The 19,218-nt window shown below is 40.2% G+C and overlaps 1 protein-coding gene across 9 annotated transcripts in view; it reads right to left on the bottom strand.

Moving 5' to 3' along the window:
- The window catches only part of arhgef4 (Rho guanine nucleotide exchange factor 4), a 139,621-nt gene that overhangs the window by 97,592 nt on the left and 22,811 nt on the right, over nt 1-19,218 (bottom strand). For 6 of the 9 annotated variants that reach the window (XM_088610332.1, XM_088610243.1, XM_088610252.1 and 3 more), the window contains one exon: nt 7,724-7,813. The exons of the other annotated variants lie outside the window; for them this stretch is intronic. In XM_088610332.1, coding sequence (XP_088466458.1) covers nt 7,724-7,813 — 90 coding nt within the window. The remainder of the gene's footprint in view (nt 1-7,723; nt 7,814-19,218) is intronic. 9 annotated transcript variants of the gene reach the window in all.

Here is a 19,218-nt window from a genome sequence, read left to right as displayed (position 1 = left end):
TTAAAATTGCACAGTGAACTAGTTCTCGTTTAGGAACAAGTAAAGGTTTATTGCATGCTGAAAAGAGAAGAAAAGAAACACAACTTTTTGGCTGTGGAGCCTTCTTCAGGTCAGAAGGCTGAAGAAGACTCACCTTCAGGCACAACTGAAACGTTGTGGTTCTTTTCTTCTCTTTACAGCATGGAATAAACCTTTACCTTGTTCCTTTGCAACCTACACATGCTTACGCAGCTACCCACTAGAACTAGTTTTCGTTTAGAGTATTGTGTACAATTGCAGTCACCATATTACAGAAAATGATATTGTTGGTCTGGAATCAGTCCAGTGAAGAGCAGGCAGGTACATTCTGGAGCTTGGGGATGTCCCAAGGGAATGGGAAGGGAAAGTCCTACACTGAAGGAACTGATCCTTTTTAGTCTTGAACAGAAAAGATTATTAGGGGGCCAAATACACATATTTACAATTCTCAAAAGGCACTTACAAAGTCAAACCTGAGAAATTGCTTCAGAATGAACAGTGAAACAGGAGCCAAAGGACACAAGCAGAAACTTTGTGGAAGTGCAGAGAACAGGACACACTTCTTTACCCAAAAGGTTGTAGGAGTATAGAACAAGCTACCCAGTGATGTGGTTGTAGATGATACTTTGGCTTCCTTGAAGGAGAGATCCTTAAACACTAACTACTGAACAAGCTACAGTAGATTGGAAACTATTCATGTGAGTTCCTGCTTAAGATAACACTAAAAGGAATGCTGAACAGGACCATGTAGCTTTACACATTACTGTAATTTATTTTAATAGGGTCTAGAAAACCCTTCTTGTTCTCAGGAGGATATCTCTCCTTGTTGAATGCCTAGATAAAAAAAAAATCTCTAAATCACGTCTAGTTATGAAGGAGCTTGTGCTGTCTGCTGTACTCTGTCCTTCACTCTTACGGCTTCTTTAACAACTAAACCAGAAACCACCCCCTACAGAACAGAACAACGGGCAATTCACTTACTATATAATGGGGATCAAGATACTGGAATTCTTCCCCCCCTCTGTTTCAAGGAAACAATATAAAGTTTCAATGTATTATGTGAATTCAGTTGTAATTCAAAGCCAACGAATGCCATTTGGCAGCAGATCAGCACTCAAATAAAACTGAGGACCAGCGATTATTTTGTGTTATTTTAGTGTTATTGGTCTTAAGTGCAGTCAGCCCTTTCTCTTGTGTGGCCCACTGACGGCTCATGGGGATTCAGACATCAAGACATTCACAGCAGATGGCCAGGCAAGGCCTGTCACGTTTGTAAGCTATAATTCACATGAATCAACAGATTCAGCTTATCTGTACTAATAATATTTATAACCCATAAACTGGTACCAAAAATTGAGAATTTTATGTGTTATCCATCCATTTATTTTCTTATCCAGCACAACGGCAGTGGGAAGCCAGAGCCTACCCCTACAAGCAACAGGTGTACAGGGGGATACACCCTGAATAGGATACAAGTCCATCAGAGGACGCACACACGCACACACGCATGCACGCACATACCACACACCAGGGCCTGTTTTCCCTGAAACCAGTTAACCTACCAGTGCTGTATGTCTTTGGACTCAGGGAGAAAACTGGAGCACATGGAGAAAATCCACAAAAAAATGGGGAGAACATAAAAACCCCACGCAGACAGCACCCCAGGAATTGAGCCCAAGGCTATGGCATGCCACCTTTAAAACAATATTTTTTAATTTAAATGATCTTGTTTTGTTATTTTTTAATTATTTCTTTTGGTTATTTACTCACTTATTTCTCCACCTGGATAGGTACTGTACTGCATGTGGAGTATTAACTGTTGCCAAATCATACAGTAGCACTTGGGAGACAGAGCTGCCTCTTTGACTTCTCATTCCACTTTGAATTACACAAAGCCAACAGCTGTAATGTCAACAGCTGTTTTGCCTTTATTAGGGCACATAATGTGGAATGAGAAAATGGTTCAGTTTCCCAAGCACTGAGATTTGGCAACATCTAATTAATATTCATACTCATAATTCACAGCTTACTCTCTTCAACAACACCATAAACCTGAAGTATGCTCCCTATTGTACAGAAAGCTATAATGTTATCTGATGAATGGCTTAGTCTGACTGTTTTCCCAGCATTAGAAAGCAAAATCTCTGAAATGACTTAATTACTCCTCAAATACATTTTGAACAAACTTCCAAAAGTGTATAACCAACATATTAAGCCCACTTGACTGGAACATATACTATATATATATACAATATATCATGTTGGGCGGAGCAGTGGCTCTGTGGCTAAGGATCTGCGCCTGTGACTGGAAGGTTGCCGGTTCGAATCCTGTGGCTGGCAGAGGAATCCTACTCCGTTGGGCCCCTGAGCAAGGCCCTTAACCCTGTCTGCTCCAGGGGCACCGTACAATGGCAGACCCTGCGCTCTGACCCCAAGCTTCTCTCCCTGTCTGTGTGTCTGTGTCTCCATGGAGAAAAGCTGGGGTATGCGAAAAGATGAATTCCTAATGCAAGAAATTGTATAGGGCTAATAAAGAAATATTATTATTATTACATTAGATGTCCTTACATGAGCAAAAGACCTTAAACACCTTGTCTCGGTTTAATATAGACAGGATTTCTCTTCAGTCGATTCTGCTTCCTAACACTGAAATGGTTAAAACTAATATTTATTAATATATTTATTAATTCATAGACCAACTTGGAAACTTCCCACTGTATATGTCTGAAGTATTCTGGACAATGACTTGTAATACCCTGTAACAAATTCTTTTCATTGTGCTTTATGTTACTAATGACACTGTGACACTTTTCACACTGACATTGTGTTGTCAGAAGAAACAAAGAGGAATTCACTGGCATGAACATCAATGAAGAAGCCATAATTAGACTGTAACCCTGTATCCAAGGTCATGTCTTGGCTTCACTGACATGAGGAACTCTTTTTAATCCCTATGACAACTTGCGCGCATACACAGATATTTTTTTTTCTCCTCGAGACTGAACAGAAGCAAACTATGCCCTAAGCTACTGCTTATGTTTGTGCAATAATGTTATTTCTGACTCAAAAGCTCAGTGCAGTGCTCCTTTTATTAAACTGAGGAGAAAACTAAACCTGAACTTTTCTCTGGGGCCAAACCAGTCCATGTCACAAAGTGCACCCATCATACATACCTGGCAACACATGTGATTAGGGACAGGAAGGAAATCAATTCCTCCCTTTTTTTGAAGAATGTGGGAATAACAACAACCGTTCGTGAGAGGTTACAAATAAAACACAATGGTGTGATTCACAGTCTGATTTTTGTCTCCATGGCAAACACAACTGCATCTCCAGTTCATCACCAAAGTCATTTTAACTGCAGGGAAGGGAAAAAACCTTTTTTTTGACTGATGTTGCGAACCTGGATATCTGAGCTGTTTGTGGGAATCAAGTCACTGGAGTTGCTTTCAACAGACTTCACAAGAATTAACATGCAATCAAAGCAAAGTCATTTCAGTCACTCGGGTACTTGTCAATAAGATAAAATGTAGATAGCCCTTTCTTGATCGGAAAAGAGAAAAAATGAGTTAATTCACATTGAGTGAGAGAAAGGCCAAGTGACAAGTTAACACAGGAGACCTGAAGTTTTTTCAGTTTGTTCTCTTTCCAGCAACTAATGCTTCAGGGTTATAGATATCACATGTCCTATAACACCAGCATATAAACTCCTGCTGTGATATTCCTTTGTAAACTAAGGATCAATTACTGAGACCTTAAGAGAGGCAACAAACTGTCTCTTACATGGAAAGTTCTTTTCTTTAACTAAATCTAGACAGCTAATTTTAGGACATAAAATGGATGAGTTGGGACTATAGCTCTGATGATAATATAGGATTTGGGAAAAAAATGATAGATAAGTGATATACTTCCAAATGGGGGGAGATATTTGATATGTCAAAACATAGCATAATATAGTTATATGGGGTGATATATAGGGTATTATCAGAATTGAATAAAAAGCCTGTGGCACAGTTGTGACATTTCAACATTTACTGATTTTAAAGATGGTTTCTCAGAAAGGCTGTTCTTGTTTTGGCAGAAGACAGAAACAAAAACCAGCTGGAAACACACAGATATGACATAATTTGATTTGTTAATACAACACAAAAGAAGTCCTATCTTAACTGTTTGGAGTGAAGAACAATGTATTCCCTAAATTACCCCAAAAAGTTAAAAAGGTCAAAATCTCAGTATGCTTTGATCTTAAAATATACTATAAGCCATACTCAGTGCCCCACTAAAGGTAAATTAAAGTGTATTTACATCTCACAGGTCTGCAGCTGTATAGTGCACCTCATTATCCCAAAGGGCAACACAATAAGAGAACATTTTCATTTAATTTACCATCATTCTTCATGTGAAAAGTTGTATTTTTTTATTGAAAACCACAAATATGTTACCATCAATTTTTTTCCATTAAGTCATTATTTTTGCAAAGACAAATAATCACCATGAAATCAGAGTCAGTTTGTGTCTTTTAGAACGCAGTAGTCATGTGTAGCTAACCTCTTGGCATGGAGCAGCACTCTCATGAGAATGGACTTAGGACGAGGAGCGTGAGAAAACTGCTAATAGAGCCATTATATTAGACACTATACTGTAACATTGTTCCCTACTAATAATAATGCACCCTACTGTGCTATCAGAGAGGAAAGCACAGTTCTGATGTTCTGAATGATGTCTGTCAATGGAGTAATCTGTTTCTGATACACCCTTGGCTCTTACAAAAAGTAAAAACTAATTTAAATATTTTGATACAGAACTGATCAGTGACAAGGAAAAGATTTCATCACATGCCACTATGCCCTGGAAAAATACTGCAGTAGATACAGTATCTTTGAAGAGGTACAGTGCCTTTTCCCAGACACAATTGAAAGGCTCAGCTAGTTTCCAGGAGATAAGGACAATAACAGCCATAACAAGGGTTTTCAAGGAGAATTAAAACTATTTTAAATTGTCATCAATAAAGTCAGTGTTGATGCTTTTGATGCACTTGAAAGACTAGGGACAGAGCACATGAGGCATTTGCCTATTGGAATAATGCAGGGCGAATTGTCTTTACTGTCTGAGAAACTCCCTCTTGTTTCCTTTAAGGCTTGAGGAGTACCTTTAAACAGCATTTGAGTCTCTAACCAGGACTGTCTACTCAAGGTACTTGGAAGGCCATTGTGTCAGTAGGCTTCCATTCCAAGTCAGTTCCAGCCAAGATAAATCACCTCATTACTTGCTTCATTTGACCAATTGAACAGTTTTTCAGATGCTACTGCTTTAGAGAGACTTGGCGACACAACAGCTTTATAAAAGAAGTCCTGGAGAACAAGGTAGCTGAACTGAAAGGACTAATCATCTTGCGGGTGGATGGGGAATTGCTCGGGCTGGGAGATCAATTGTAATGGTTCCTTTTTGTTCAATTTCGTGAAACTAGATGCTAATTGCTGATTGCTGACTGGGTATAGCATTGTTCAAAAGACACTAATTTAATAAAAAAACACAAGGTGTCAGTCCAGAGGTCTAAGCTGTCTTGTACAGGCATCTTAATGGTTTTATGTATTGATAACCCCAGTCCAGTCTTATTTTGTCTAGATCTCTGTACAAATTAAATGCCGCTAGGCTCCAATATTTGAAATCCTTGTATTCTGAGCTCATTATACATACTGTATACTGGTCCTTTAACTTGACATTGGACAGTGGTGATTGTAACCTAGGACTACAGGGTCTAGAGTAAGGTTCTCCAACCCTGGTCCTGGAGAGCCCCAGTCCAGCAGATTTTATAAGTGACCTTTACATCATCCATTTCTAAATGCCTGGAACAATTTAACCATGATCACTTTAAATCAATTGAGCGCAACACCTGTTTGAGATGATTTGGAACAAAAATAAAAATATCTTTCAGAACTCAAAGACCAGTGATCACTTCATCAACATATTACTTGCTGAAATGATTGATTGGTGAAGTCCTCTTATTGGTAACTGGATTGGGATTCTATAAGACCAGGGTTGGAGAACCCTTGTTCTGAACACTGGTGTGTGCATGTTTGACAGCATCACTCCCACTGAGGCCATGTCTGACACACTCTCGCTCCCACTTGTGTCTCTTTATCATCAACTGATCAAGTAATAAGAGCTGTTTAGTCAGGATTATGGACAGGTTGAGGAAAGTTCTGCGCGCTGAAGTTGTTGGAAATAGCAGCCCTGAAATAGAAGATTTTTGACACATTGGACTGATAGAAGAGAAAAGTTAAATAAAAGTCTAAGCAAGCAAGCTAATCAAGTAAGTCATCGCATGTCAAGGCAAGCAGAGGGGATGTAGAGCTCAGCTGGAGTGAAGCAGAGCAATCCTCCAGGACCAGGGCTGGGTACCACAGTTCTAGATAGCCTACAACAAACCTTGCAAACCACAGGTGGGTCTGTTATTTTCAACCCCTGACTTTAACGTTGCATAATGAATGTCAACATGATTTCTGTTTCTCTTGAAAGAAAATTTCATAGGGAGAGAGAATTCTCGAAACAGGTTTTTCAGCCAGTGAGTACTGAAAAAGCCACACTGTCCAGTCAGTATGAGCAGGTTTACAAATAACAATTACAAAGCCCAATATTTGACTATATCAACATTTAACATTTGTGATATTATTTTGCAGTCTATACTCTTTGCTGCATCCTTTTATTGTTCTTTACAGTAGCGCAGTTTTATCTTCTGTACTGAACCATGCTGATTGTGCTGTAGCACACTGATGACTGTGTGCTCTCCTCATGTCACAGCAGCAACAAGCACAGAAAAAAAAACTGGTAGTAACAACTGGAATTATTTTTAAATCCAAAGCTCAATATTTCTTTTTTGCTTTTAATTGCAGGGAATTAGCTTGGGAAAAGCCAGAGATTCCAGGCCAAAAATGTCCTGTACTGGGGACTGGGAAGTCTCTATGGAGATTCTGACTGAAGCCATGTTACACTCAATGAATAACTCTTCCTCTGTGTGTGAAATACACTCCAGCTGTAACACAGCCTTTTGGTACTAAATACTTTCATTGCAGTACATTTGAATGGGGGGAAAAACAATATTTATTAGCAGTTATAAACCTAAAGGATTCCCTTAATTCTGCTGGTAAAGCAATGTCTGACTTCTCCACCTGAGTGCTGTACAGTGAAGTGGGTCCCCTAAACTATGTGAAGCATTTTTGGAGTAAAAGGTGGTATATACAGTAAATACCATAAGTTTCCTAAACAATAACAGCTAGTACAATTAACCATGAAAGTATTTATAAATTTATCAAACTACAAACATAGATTTTTGTGTCCTCATCTAGCTAGCAATGTGTTAATACAAACTGCTTAACAAGGCCTCTACTCTCCTCCACACAACAGTCATCACAGTAACTGATTACAGTGTGTTTTGCTTGTCATCTGAACACACTCTGGACAGGATACACGCAGACCTGGCAACTTGTGGCATCTCTCTCACGCAAAGTTATTACAATTTCTAAAACTCAAGCCAGTTAGGGATCTACAGCCAGAATTAATACATATTTAGTCATCTATTCTTAATTTGTCTGTATGTGTATTCTATTGTAAAAATAAAATACAGCATTCACCAATCAGTTTTTTTGCCCCCTAAGAAGCGGATATGGTTCTGAAAAGGATCAGGATCTCCAGCAGATTCACGTACCTCAAGCTCATTTGAAATAAAAGCCGTCCCATCATCAATAGGGTCAGGTGTCTGGGAGATCTGTGTCTGTGCTGGGGCCAGTACAGCGTCCTGCCAAGTGTGAGAAATCTTTTTTAAGGTCCAGAAAGATTCAGGCCTTTGCGTCTCCACAGTAACCGCTTCAAACAGGGAATAATTAGGCATCTGCTGCCTGATTTACATTGCAAATGAGGTCTTGAGCTCTCTCCAGGTTTGGTCCTCGTAAACCATCAGAGCACGACAGTTTATGTAAAACACCTTTAAGGTTGTTTTGTTTAAATATCGGTCTTACAAAATAAAGCAAAGGAAAAAGTTATTTAGTAGTTAGGGGTGTCGATGATGATTATTTGTCAGACTTACATGGCAATAAAAGTTTGAATTGTTTTTTTTTTTGCAGAATTATCTCATAAAAACAATGAAAGCCTTTTTTAACTCTGAAATCTGGATTTAGTGGCATTCTTGCATATCTGTGTCCCGGACAGATTTGTCCACTCTGCCTACCCAACATCACCATATACTGTACCAGTCTGTTGTCCTACTGCACCACAATAGGATGGAAAAAGAGGATGCTGGAAAAAGCCAATGAAGCAGAGCTAATATTGTAACAATACTAGGGTGTCATCTTCCAAAATCATGAAATTCCCATGGCTTTATTTTCCTAACAAATACAGCAAGAAAACAGATACACCCCTAAGCAATTGTTTCTTGATTCAACAATATCTACAAGCCCAGGCTGGAAACAATACATGTTTTTTTCCAGATCTGGGGTGTTTGGAACTGAACTGGAGGGCTAAGCTTCAAACCTCAACTTTTTTAATTGTTTTCCCCTCCAGTGACTTGAGAAGCAAGAAGAGTGGTGCCAATGCAGGGTTGCCTTGTGGAGGAGACTGGCCACAGTAGTGCTGTGTTTTCCAGGAATGGGGCAAATCCCGCACAATTAACATCTACAGAGGTTTTGATCACCCTGCAACTGCTCCATTCATTGCTCTGCTGTGGCTTGTCTTTTCATTTTGTTACCATAGGGGAGTTCCAGAGGAACGTGACCACACTTCCTTCGGGGTGTCAGTTTCTGAGGTACAAGAAGAGCAAGTTTCAGGCAGAGGAACATCAGTCTGTTTCTTTTTTGATCCTCTGGGGAACAAAAAGCACTTTGCAGTAATTGGCATCCCTCACTGTTTTCTTGCCTTTCATCCATTGTATGTTACTAAATATCATCTGGAAAACTTTCCAGAAAGTTTTTTGGCGGAGACACCCTTGGCTTGTCCCTGCCAAGCCTGAGGAACATCAAGGAAAAGGTGCCGCTGTGATCGCTGAAATATTCTTTTTCCTCTCATGCCTCTTGCTTGCTCCAGAGTTGAGAGGCAGTGCAGTGGTACAGTAGCTGGCATGCAGGCTGTATACATGGGTGGACAGAGATGGATCTGCAGGCCAACCAGCTTGGTGGTCTGAGGGCACCTAACTTTCTAATCTTTCACTAATCATCAATTCCCAGTTGCTGTTCATACGTGTTTCACACATTACAGTTGTCGTGAGATTTAAGAACAAGAAATCACTATGATTTATGGGAATTAATATTATTTACATCTCACTCTTCCACAAGGCTGAAAAGGGAAATTGCCTTAAGAGACCTTTATTCTATGCTAGTTGACTGCTTGTTCTCAAAACACACTGTAGCCCTGAAACTTGTTCTATGGAAACAGCTCTCCACAGCTTCTTCAACATTACAACCAAGGCATCAAATTAGAAGGCTGTTCGGATGTTTCTAAGTTTCAGGAATATTGTTCCTTCATTTTAATTCCTGATTATTGCCGGAGAAAGAATTAAACTATAAAAATGGAAAAACCAAAGATTAGAATCAAATGCTGTGGAAAATTGAAAATGAAATAGAGAAAAGACTGCTTGAAGAAAGCAATAATAAGCAAAGCTGATTTCAATAAATTGTATTAACCTGGTGAACAAACTAAGCATGTTTATACAAGTCAGTATCCTCTCATATTGGCCTGATGTTTGTCAGTTTTAGTACCATGACGAAAGGGTGACTACATCTGACAACTGTATGGGGGAGCTACCTTTCCTGAGCCCCTCCTTAACAGATCCGGACTGCACCCACACCAAGAACAAAATGAAATCTGTCGCCACTACGGACAGCTCCAGAAATGACCTAACACTGCATAGCTAGGAGCTCAGTCCGGAACAGTACGGTGTTCCTAGTCCACCCTTTCTTGGTGTCCATCAGTATCTTACATTTAAAAAGGATAAGAAAGGGGACTCCCAGATGGCGCTATGAGTAAATGCACTCACCACAGGGAACGCGGGTTCAGTCCTAAAAAACATTAGTCATCGCGGATTCCCAACAAGCCACAAGGGGCACTGTTGTACTCAACCTACTATTCCTTTTGCTAGTTCATGGAGATCATATCCTGTCACTGCCTGACCAATTGGGCACTGTGCTTTAGGAGCAGATCAAGATTTTGTCTTTACTAATTCACTCGGGGTATAAAGAAAGAATGTCACTTGGGATAATACGAAAGAATGTCTTTAAGTTGAAGGAATGTCTTAATTAAATTAATTAAAACTTCTTAATATAATGTAAACTTGTACGCTAATCAATTTAGTTTTGCCATGTCTGGCCACAGAAATAGTTTTTTCCACTTGTGCAGTTTCATTGACCTCCACACAGCTAGCAGGGTGCATTTTACAGGGTGAAATTACATTTTATTACATTACATTTTACAATTACATTACATTTTACAATTACAGGGTGCATTGCTCTCTCAGCCAATGCAGCCTGTAACTATATTAAAGTTCTCACCATGGCATTCTGTCAGTTTTTACCTTTCCTGACAGCTCAGTTTGGAGGCCCTGCCTTACCTAGGCAGTGTTTGGGTAACTTCCTCTTCAATTTCTTCAAAGATATTATGCCCTTATCATATTTTATACCCCTTTCTCTTATAACTATCTTATAACCATTTTTAAGCCCTTCTCCTGATCAGTGATTTTATACAACTTTATCAGTAAGTTTTGAAAATACCTTGGTATTCATGGTTGAATATTTCCTAGAAATTCACTACCTGACTGAACGTCCTTACAGAGACAGGTGCATTTCTTATTAAATCATGAAAAACACTGCTATTGCTCACAGAGGACACTGAACTACTTAAGTGGTCTGTTAGAGTAATTCTAATTTTGTGCATCTAAAAGAGATTTTCCACAACAAAGGGTCTGAATACTTGTGCAATTATGAGTTTCCTATTTTTTGTTCATCTTATCTATTTGCGTAATTCTTGTTTTTGGTTTGAATGCGTGGAGTAGCTTGTGTATAAATGAAAAAATAATTGTTACGTGATGTCATAACTGCAAGCTTTAAAACAACAATATGTGAAAACTTTGTAAAGGTCTGATTATGTCTGCAAGCCACTGTATAAGTGGCCAATAGCTTAAGGTCCATAAGCACCTTAACTATAATTACTAATGCAATTACAAGCATCCCATTCATACAAGCACCTGAACTATTAGGAAAGGCCAATGTCCATTGTTGTTATTTTCACCATGTGCTATAGGTTTATTAGTGTTAGCCTTTCCTGTTTGTGTGACAGTGCACAGACTCAAGGATCATTTTCCTAGAAGCACTTTCACCAGAGGGAGTCGATTACACAAAGATCACACTGAGTGGCAGAGAATAACATGTGATATTGAATTCCCAGTCTATTTTTAGTCTGTCTTGTTTAGGACGATTGAAATAGACTTTCCAATCCCTACAAGCCAAAAACAGTTCACTGTTCTGTATCACAACACTTCACAGCCGTAGTGACTTCAAATCTGGTGGATATACAAAAGAACTAAAAGTAAAAGATTGGAAAACAGATGTCAGCTTAGTCCATCTGACACATACCAGTACAGCAAACAGGTTTTGTTCTTAAATAAAATCAATAGTGGATGGTAGCAGCTGGTACATAGCAAACAACTGCTGCAAGCAAAGGAAGAGTGGGAGCTGGGTGTTAGTGATCTGCATCCTTGCAGGAGAAACATCCAAAATGAAAGAGCATGGTTTTCCTGTCTGCTCACACCACAGACAGAAAGAGTGATGAAGAAGCTCTGAAGGAAGGAACAGTCAAGACTGTAGCTTGAGTCCTTACAAGATGACATTGTAGATAATAATACCTAATACACTGACAGTGTCCCCCACTCTGTAGGACAGCCATTACCAGCACATTCTCTGTGTCTCCAGACTTGAATACATACAGTAGAGCACAGGAAACACAGCACATTCACATCGTAATGCAGACAGGATTTACAGACAATTGCAGGCTTTTACATCTGCTGCAGCCTGAAAAGCTGGAACAGTAGAGAGAAGCACACACAGCCACATGCTCTGGACTTATCATGCCACATGGCAGCAGCCATGTCACCACTGACAGCACACTGAAGCTAAGCAAGCGTGACCCTGGTCAGTACCTGGATGTGAGACCTCCTGGGGAAAGCTAAAGGTGCAGCTCGAAGTGGTGTTAGTAGGGCCAGTAGGGGGCGTGCACCCTGCGATCTGTGTGAGTCCTAATGCTCCAAATACAGTAACGGGGACACTATACTGTAAACAGGCGCCGTCCTTCGGATGAGACATAACTGAGGTCTTGACTCTCTGTGGTCATTCAAAATCCCAGGATGTTTCTCGAAAAGAATACGGGTGTTACCCTGGCGTCCTGGCCAAATTTCACTCTGGCCTTTACCAATCACGGCCTCCTAATAATCCCCATCTATGAATTGGCTTCGTTACTCTGCTCTCCTCCCCACTGATAGCTGATGTGTGGCGAGTGCTCTGGCGCACTGTAGCTGGCATCCAGGTGGATATTGCACATTGCTGGTGGTGGTAGGGAGTCTCCATTACCAGTAAAGTGCTTTGAGTGGAGTGTCCAGAAAAAACTTTAGAAGTGTAAGGAATTATTATTATTACTTGTAACTGGAAGATTGTGGGTTCATTTGTCTGCTCCAGTTTGAAGACACATAAAGTCTTCTTTTACTCAGGTCATTGCTCTTCCCATTGTCCCGTAGTGTTCAGTGTGACAGCCGTGTAACTTCTTGAATGGGGCATTCATCCATCAAAGGGCTGCTTGCACTCCATTTATACAGCTGGGTGCACTGGAGCAACTGGCACGCACTACCTTACTCCAGGGTACAACAGCAGTGTATGAGGTGGGGACTCGAACCCAGAACCCATTAGTCTAACCAATCTTTGGCATGCTTAACCTTTAGCTTTACCAAGAATCAGCTCCAGACTCTCCCAACTTATTGAAATCAGTTTCGTAATGATCAGAGGAACCATAACTGATTTAAGGAGATATCCAGAGCTTCACTGAAATTGCCATACATACTAATACACAAAGAGTTTACCAGTCTTCCCCTCGGTGATTCAAGATCCACATGATATCACTGTCGGAAATTACACACAGCAACTTCAACCAAACCGTAAATTGTCAGGTGTGATGTATAGCTGGACTTCTGCAACCCTTTAACTGCATCAAGGAAAGCACTGATCCAAAAAAATGAGAGATGAAGGGAAAAACGATGGGAATGAAAGGGAAAAAAGATATCAAAAACCCCTGGCCCTGCAGCTCCTCTCTCTAAAGTCTGGACATCCATATGACGTTCCATTTTTAACTGGGAGGCTGTACAGCTGTCCCACCCTATGGCAAGCAGTCCAGCATGGTTAGGGCCAGCCAGGGCCAGTTATAGCTCAGCATGTCCAGAGGTCAGCAAAGAACCAGCTGTGTGGAGGGTGATAATGGATATCTGACATTGCTCGTTGCCCTGGACTTCACAGCTGCTTTTGCCACCTACAGAAGAGTAATATACTCCAGAGCCACCTGCTCGTGTGGGCAGACATCTGCGACTGAAAAAAAAAGAAAAATAATCCAAAACTACAGCTTAGTTTACCATTTACATAAGCTCACACAACAAACACCACTGCAAATATTATATATTATACTGTATATTATTATAGATTATATACTGTATACTATCCAATGGTAATTTATTATTTACAGGGGTGGTACCACTAAGGAACACTGACAAAGCCAGTAAATGGTCTAACAGTGTTTTTAATAATATTATATATTTCATATTGTATCATGTGGGGTGGCTCAGTGGTTAGTGTTTCTGCCTCATAGCATTGGGGCCCAGAGTTTGTGCCCTGCGATGGACTGGTGTCCTGTCCAGGGAGCATCATGCCTTGCTCCTTTGCTCTCTGGGTCTCCCGCAACCCTTTATTTTATCAAGCAGTGAGAAAATGGACAAAAGGATTGCATCAATAACAACCTGTATCGGAAGAGTTAATTATTTTACACAGTACCTTTAGAAGCAACCAACTCAAAACAGTTTAAATTGTCAACCCTACAGGGCTTACAGCTCATGCTTGCTGGTGATTGAAAAAAAGATATTTCACCTAGATGAAAGATTCTGTAATGCTCCTTGTTGCCTTTCCATCATTTACAGAGAGAGGAGCATTTAACATTTTTTAAGGAATGCGGTCATGGATTGCCAGTCTGTCGTGATCAGGCAAAAACAACCCCAATTGGGTTCTTCCCTGTATTTTTCTAGGAAGGGAATTGGATTCTATCACTAAGAAACACTGGCCCCAGAGGACCATCTCAGAAAAAATTATCAACTGACCAAATGACCAAAGGCTTGCAGCTGGCAGAAACAGCACAGAGAGGAAGAGAGTACACTGCACTGGCAGAACACTAAAGCAGACATAAGTACAGTACGTGTGTATATTTCCCCATCTGAAGGGACAGTAAGATGATAAAGAACTAACATACTGTAGTACATACAGAAATTAAAGCAGTTAGAACTGCTTTCAACTGCATTGGTGAAATGACCAAGTTCTAACTGTAACGTGGGAAAATGTAACTGAAACCATGAACTTGTTTTATAAGTAGAAATCTGTACCAGCAATTAGGCTTTAAAACTGAAACATTAATAATACCAAACTGTATTTTCATATCTATGCAAACAGAACACACTGAGCAACTCATCACATTCTAATAGTCTGCCTGTGCGCTATTTTAAACCCTTGCATTATTTAGTTCTTCTCTATTTAAAAGGCTTGGCTTATGCAGTGCAACAGCTGTCCTACTGCTGATTACAGCAGCTGCAAACGCTATGAAGTAGCAGATGAGGATACACAAAAGAGATTTTCCACCACCAGCCAGCCACCTTTATGTGAAGTAAAGAGAGTGAAAAGGTGTTTTGATAGAAATTTCAAAAGGACTGCAGTGAAGCTTGTCTTTTGCGTTTTGGGTTAACTAATCCAAAGCTGGAATCATAACTTCGCTGCCCTCAAGCTGTACAGTATCCCAGTCAGATACACCTGAGAAGTCAGTTTTTCGCAACTACTTGTGAAATAAATGAAAAGTTGTTGCCAGAAAGCACACATTGTTCATCTAAGGCCAGTACCTTTAGCAAGAGCAGAAGACCGCATCCGTTTCTTTCTACAATTAAACATCCAAAAGAATTGACTTCAAGTTTCAAAAACGTTTTCTGGTTTTCTCATCATACCACGAAGTTTATAAGCTTTTTAAAATCATATAATAAAGTACAGTTGGCCCTAGGAACCACTGTCATAAGAACTGTTTAAAAAGTGGAGCTCTCCTAACAGTGAAGCTTCAATGCAAAAAAATGAAGCAGGCGCTGCATAATGTACATTACTTGTCTTCTGTCAGACTGTCCTCCATTTTGTGAATGAGAGAACAATATGATAATGAAAAGGCATGTTAATCCAAACAATATTATGTTTAGAATGAAAGACCAAGCGCGTTGACTGTTATGTAATTGACACTCAAACCTGATTTTTTAAAGTATTTTTCTGCTGAAGTTAGTGCTGTGATAAATATGTTCCGGGAACCCAGATACTTTGGCAGCACACTGTTCGTGTGTCTCTGGAGAAAACAGTCTGGCAGGATGGAAGGCCACTGGCCAAGCAAGCATCCATACTGCTGGAAACCCAGAGGTAAGACGGTGCCATTTGGAAGAGAGCTGATTCATATTCAACTTGGTTTTGGGACACAAAGTTGGATTGAGATTTCTGTTCTCTTTTACACCCCCTTCCATTCTGAATGGTTTGGAGGATGCGGTACCCACCCATCAGGGTTTGATTCATCTCAAGCACCCCGGCTTTCCAAAGTGCCACCCCTTTTTTACATCCGGTCACACACTGCTTTGCCGCAGCAGTGCTCTCCAGAAGTGAAAGACTTTTCTATCCCCCTGCAACTATTTACTCCTCCCCTAATCCTTAATTTTATAAATAATATCCAGCAGCAAGTTCCATTAGGTAATTAGTAGTTAATTATGGGGAAAAATAAGGTTGCATCCAAGTCCTGCAATGGAACAGAATGAAGGCTGCCTACTGCCTGGGGATTTAATTCAGTGCACCACTTTGTACTGTATGTATCAATTTGCATTTCTTACATACTGTACTAAAGCAGTCCAGGTAATTGATCTACAGCGGCCAGCCCCTGATCCTCAAATGGAATACCTCGTCCAACAGGTCCAAGATTCTTTAAAAATCTGGGATGAAGAGGGGTATCACCTGCAAGCGCAGTGGAGAAGGAATTAAAATATAGAGAGGTAGAATCTGCAGTGAAACTTGAGGTCAATTTTTGTGGATGTAGTAGTAGGGATGAGATCTTGGGGACAAAGTGCAGAGCAGGAGAGAGAGAGTGGTGTCCTCAGGGATCCCACCTCCACCATGTGAAGGTGATCAGGTGCGAATTTTAATCTGCCACCAACTCCTCATGACCGAGGACACGGCCCCCTGAAGGTGACACACAGGCCAACACTGGTCAAGCAAGAGTTCTCAGCTGCTGTTGAGATGATGCCGTTAGTGGTGGACCAGGGGGCTTCTGAACTCCAGTTTCACAGGGCTGCTGACCCAGTTAAAAATCATAGTTTTTTTGCTTTGGCTAAAATAAGTGTAATTACAGGAAGTACTATGAAAATTATACGCCAGTAAAATACTGCAGTTTGTTTTTGTTAGAGTTCAGTAAGTGTTCCTGGCTATAAACAAAAATTCTCATGGAAAAAATAAAATATTTTTGACTCCCGAGACTAAGGACAATTTCATTTAAGTACAAATGAATCAAATATCTGTGTTCTGTACAAACCAGTAACAGTATACTGTGCCTTACTGGCATTCAGTCTCTAGAAAGCAAAGGACCATACTTTTCCTAGACGTATTGGATGACAGTGTCACTTGTTTGTACATATTGTTTTTCACTTAGTGAAGATATATTTTTATATACCTTTTCTTAACATGAATTCCATGATAATTTTACTGCCATATTGCTTTACTATATAATAAGTATAATATACTTATATATATATATAATAAGTATAATACAATGGAGCCTGCATGGAAGCTGTAAAAACTGCAATGCACGTATGATTATCACCACCATAATTATAATGTAAGATATAGGAAAACCACAGTATTGAAAAGGTTCATGCTGGTATGTATGTGATATTAATCCCACCTATGCATTGTGGTATAACAGTTATTTGCAATGGGTTTTAGAAAAATAAAACAATCACCTTGGTAACCATCTGATGTTCCTGTTTGTGCCTGTCTGGTTTGTACAACAGTGTTGCTAGATTCTGAAAACTTCCTTTTATCCTAATTACTGCTAATCCACCATGTTCAGGTTAAGCCCAAGACCAGCCCATCTAAATTCTCAGTGTTTAGTGGTATACCCTGATACCGGTTTGGCATATGCTAGAAAAGCACAATGGCAAAAGAATATCAGTTTTATAAAAATAAGGTAAAGCATAATAAAGATTATGGGAGCACATGGACAAATACACATGGGAACGTGTAGTATTAATATACAGTAGGAAAACCAAACTGCAGGGATGTATAATGTACAATATCCTTGGGGCAAACAGGATCTTGGTTACTGTGAATACACAGAAAGAATATTTCTATACACAAGTACAGTACATGGGTATGTAGGACATTCCCTAATCTGCTGCTGTTGGTGCATGACATGAAAACCCAAGATCTGTTTGCCCTTATTTATGTCCTCTTTGTTTGTTTGGATATTTGTTTTGCCAGCAGCCATATCACTCTGCAGTTCACAACTGACAGCCCACTGAAGCTAAGCATGTACTGTATGAGCCTGGTCAGTACCTGGATGGGAGACCTCCTGGGAAAGCTAAGGTTGCTGCTGGAAGAGGTGTTAGTTGGGCCAGCAGGGGGGATCACCCTGTGGTCCATGTGGGTCCTAATGCCCCAGTATAGTGACGGGAACACTATACTGTAAACAGGCGCCGTCCTTCGGATGAGACGTAAAACCGAGGTCCTGACTCTCTGTGGTCATAAAAAATCCCAGGGCGTTTCTCGAAAAGAGTAGGGGTGTAAACCCGGTGTCCTGGACAAATTTCCCATTGGCCCTTACCAATCATGGCCTCCTAATGATCCCCATCTATGAATTGGCTTCATTATTCTGCTCTCCTCCCCACTGATAGCTGGTCTGTGGTGAGTCTTCTGGCGCACTATGGCTGCCGTCACATCATCCAGGTGGGGCTGCACATTGGTGGTGGTGGAGGGGAGTCCCCATTACCTGTAAAGCGCTTTGAGTGGAGTGTCCAGAAAAGCGCTATATAAGTGTAAGCAATTATTATTATTATTGTTATTATCCAAAATCTGTGGCTCAGCTAAGACACCTCCAGCACACATTGTGCAACTGGGCAACTACATGTTAACCAGGTATGAACAAACAGGCATGAACGCAAGTGTTTTAAACTCCACTAGTTTTATACAAAAAAAAGCACAATCTTTTCATTGTAAAACACTGTGCTTTAAATTGAATACATTTTATTCAAAAAACAGGGCAGAACTTGTTATTCATTATTTCAAAGAGAACTGGAGTTATAGTTTCTCTGCTTAAGAGAAAAACCTCAGTGCAAATGGAGTATTTGGTTCTTTTCCTGGTATGGAACAAATATTGGCGCCCACTCGATTGCTATGGTTTGTATAAAAGACACTTATATAGAAGACAAAAGGCTGCACTCCAGTTAAAAGGACCACAAAGCAGAACAACAAGCAACAAGCAATACAGAAAATAAATACTAGAACTCCAGGATGTTCTGGAAAGTGTTGAGCTAAAATACAGTAAATGCTATATGTTGAAAGGTTTGGAGAAAATGGTTCCAGCCAGATTAAACCAGTGATGTTATACTCCATTCGCTGTAGGGAATGTAGCTTCAAGGCAACAGCAAATATTAAGAAGGAGCTGCCAGTTTTGTGAGAGAAAGCAATCCAGCAAATCTGCTTTTGACCAGTTAAAGAGCCTACAGCTGCCTGGATCATAGATAATCACTCAAAGAAAGAGTGTAGATGCTTAATGCTACAATATCACTCATCAGATAGGTTCAGAGCAGCATTCTGATCTCTGCCAATGATGGTATGAAGTCACAGTAAGTCACAG

The sequence above is a fragment of the Lepisosteus platostomus genome, chromosome 2, assembly GCF_059453375.1.
Source record: "Lepisosteus platostomus isolate fLepPlt1 chromosome 2, fLepPlt1.hap1, whole genome shotgun sequence".
Taxonomy (NCBI): domain Eukaryota; kingdom Metazoa; phylum Chordata; class Actinopteri; order Semionotiformes; family Lepisosteidae; genus Lepisosteus; species Lepisosteus platostomus.
The sequence above is the reverse complement of the archived record's forward strand: the minus strand, read 5'-3'. Positions and strand labels throughout refer to the sequence as shown.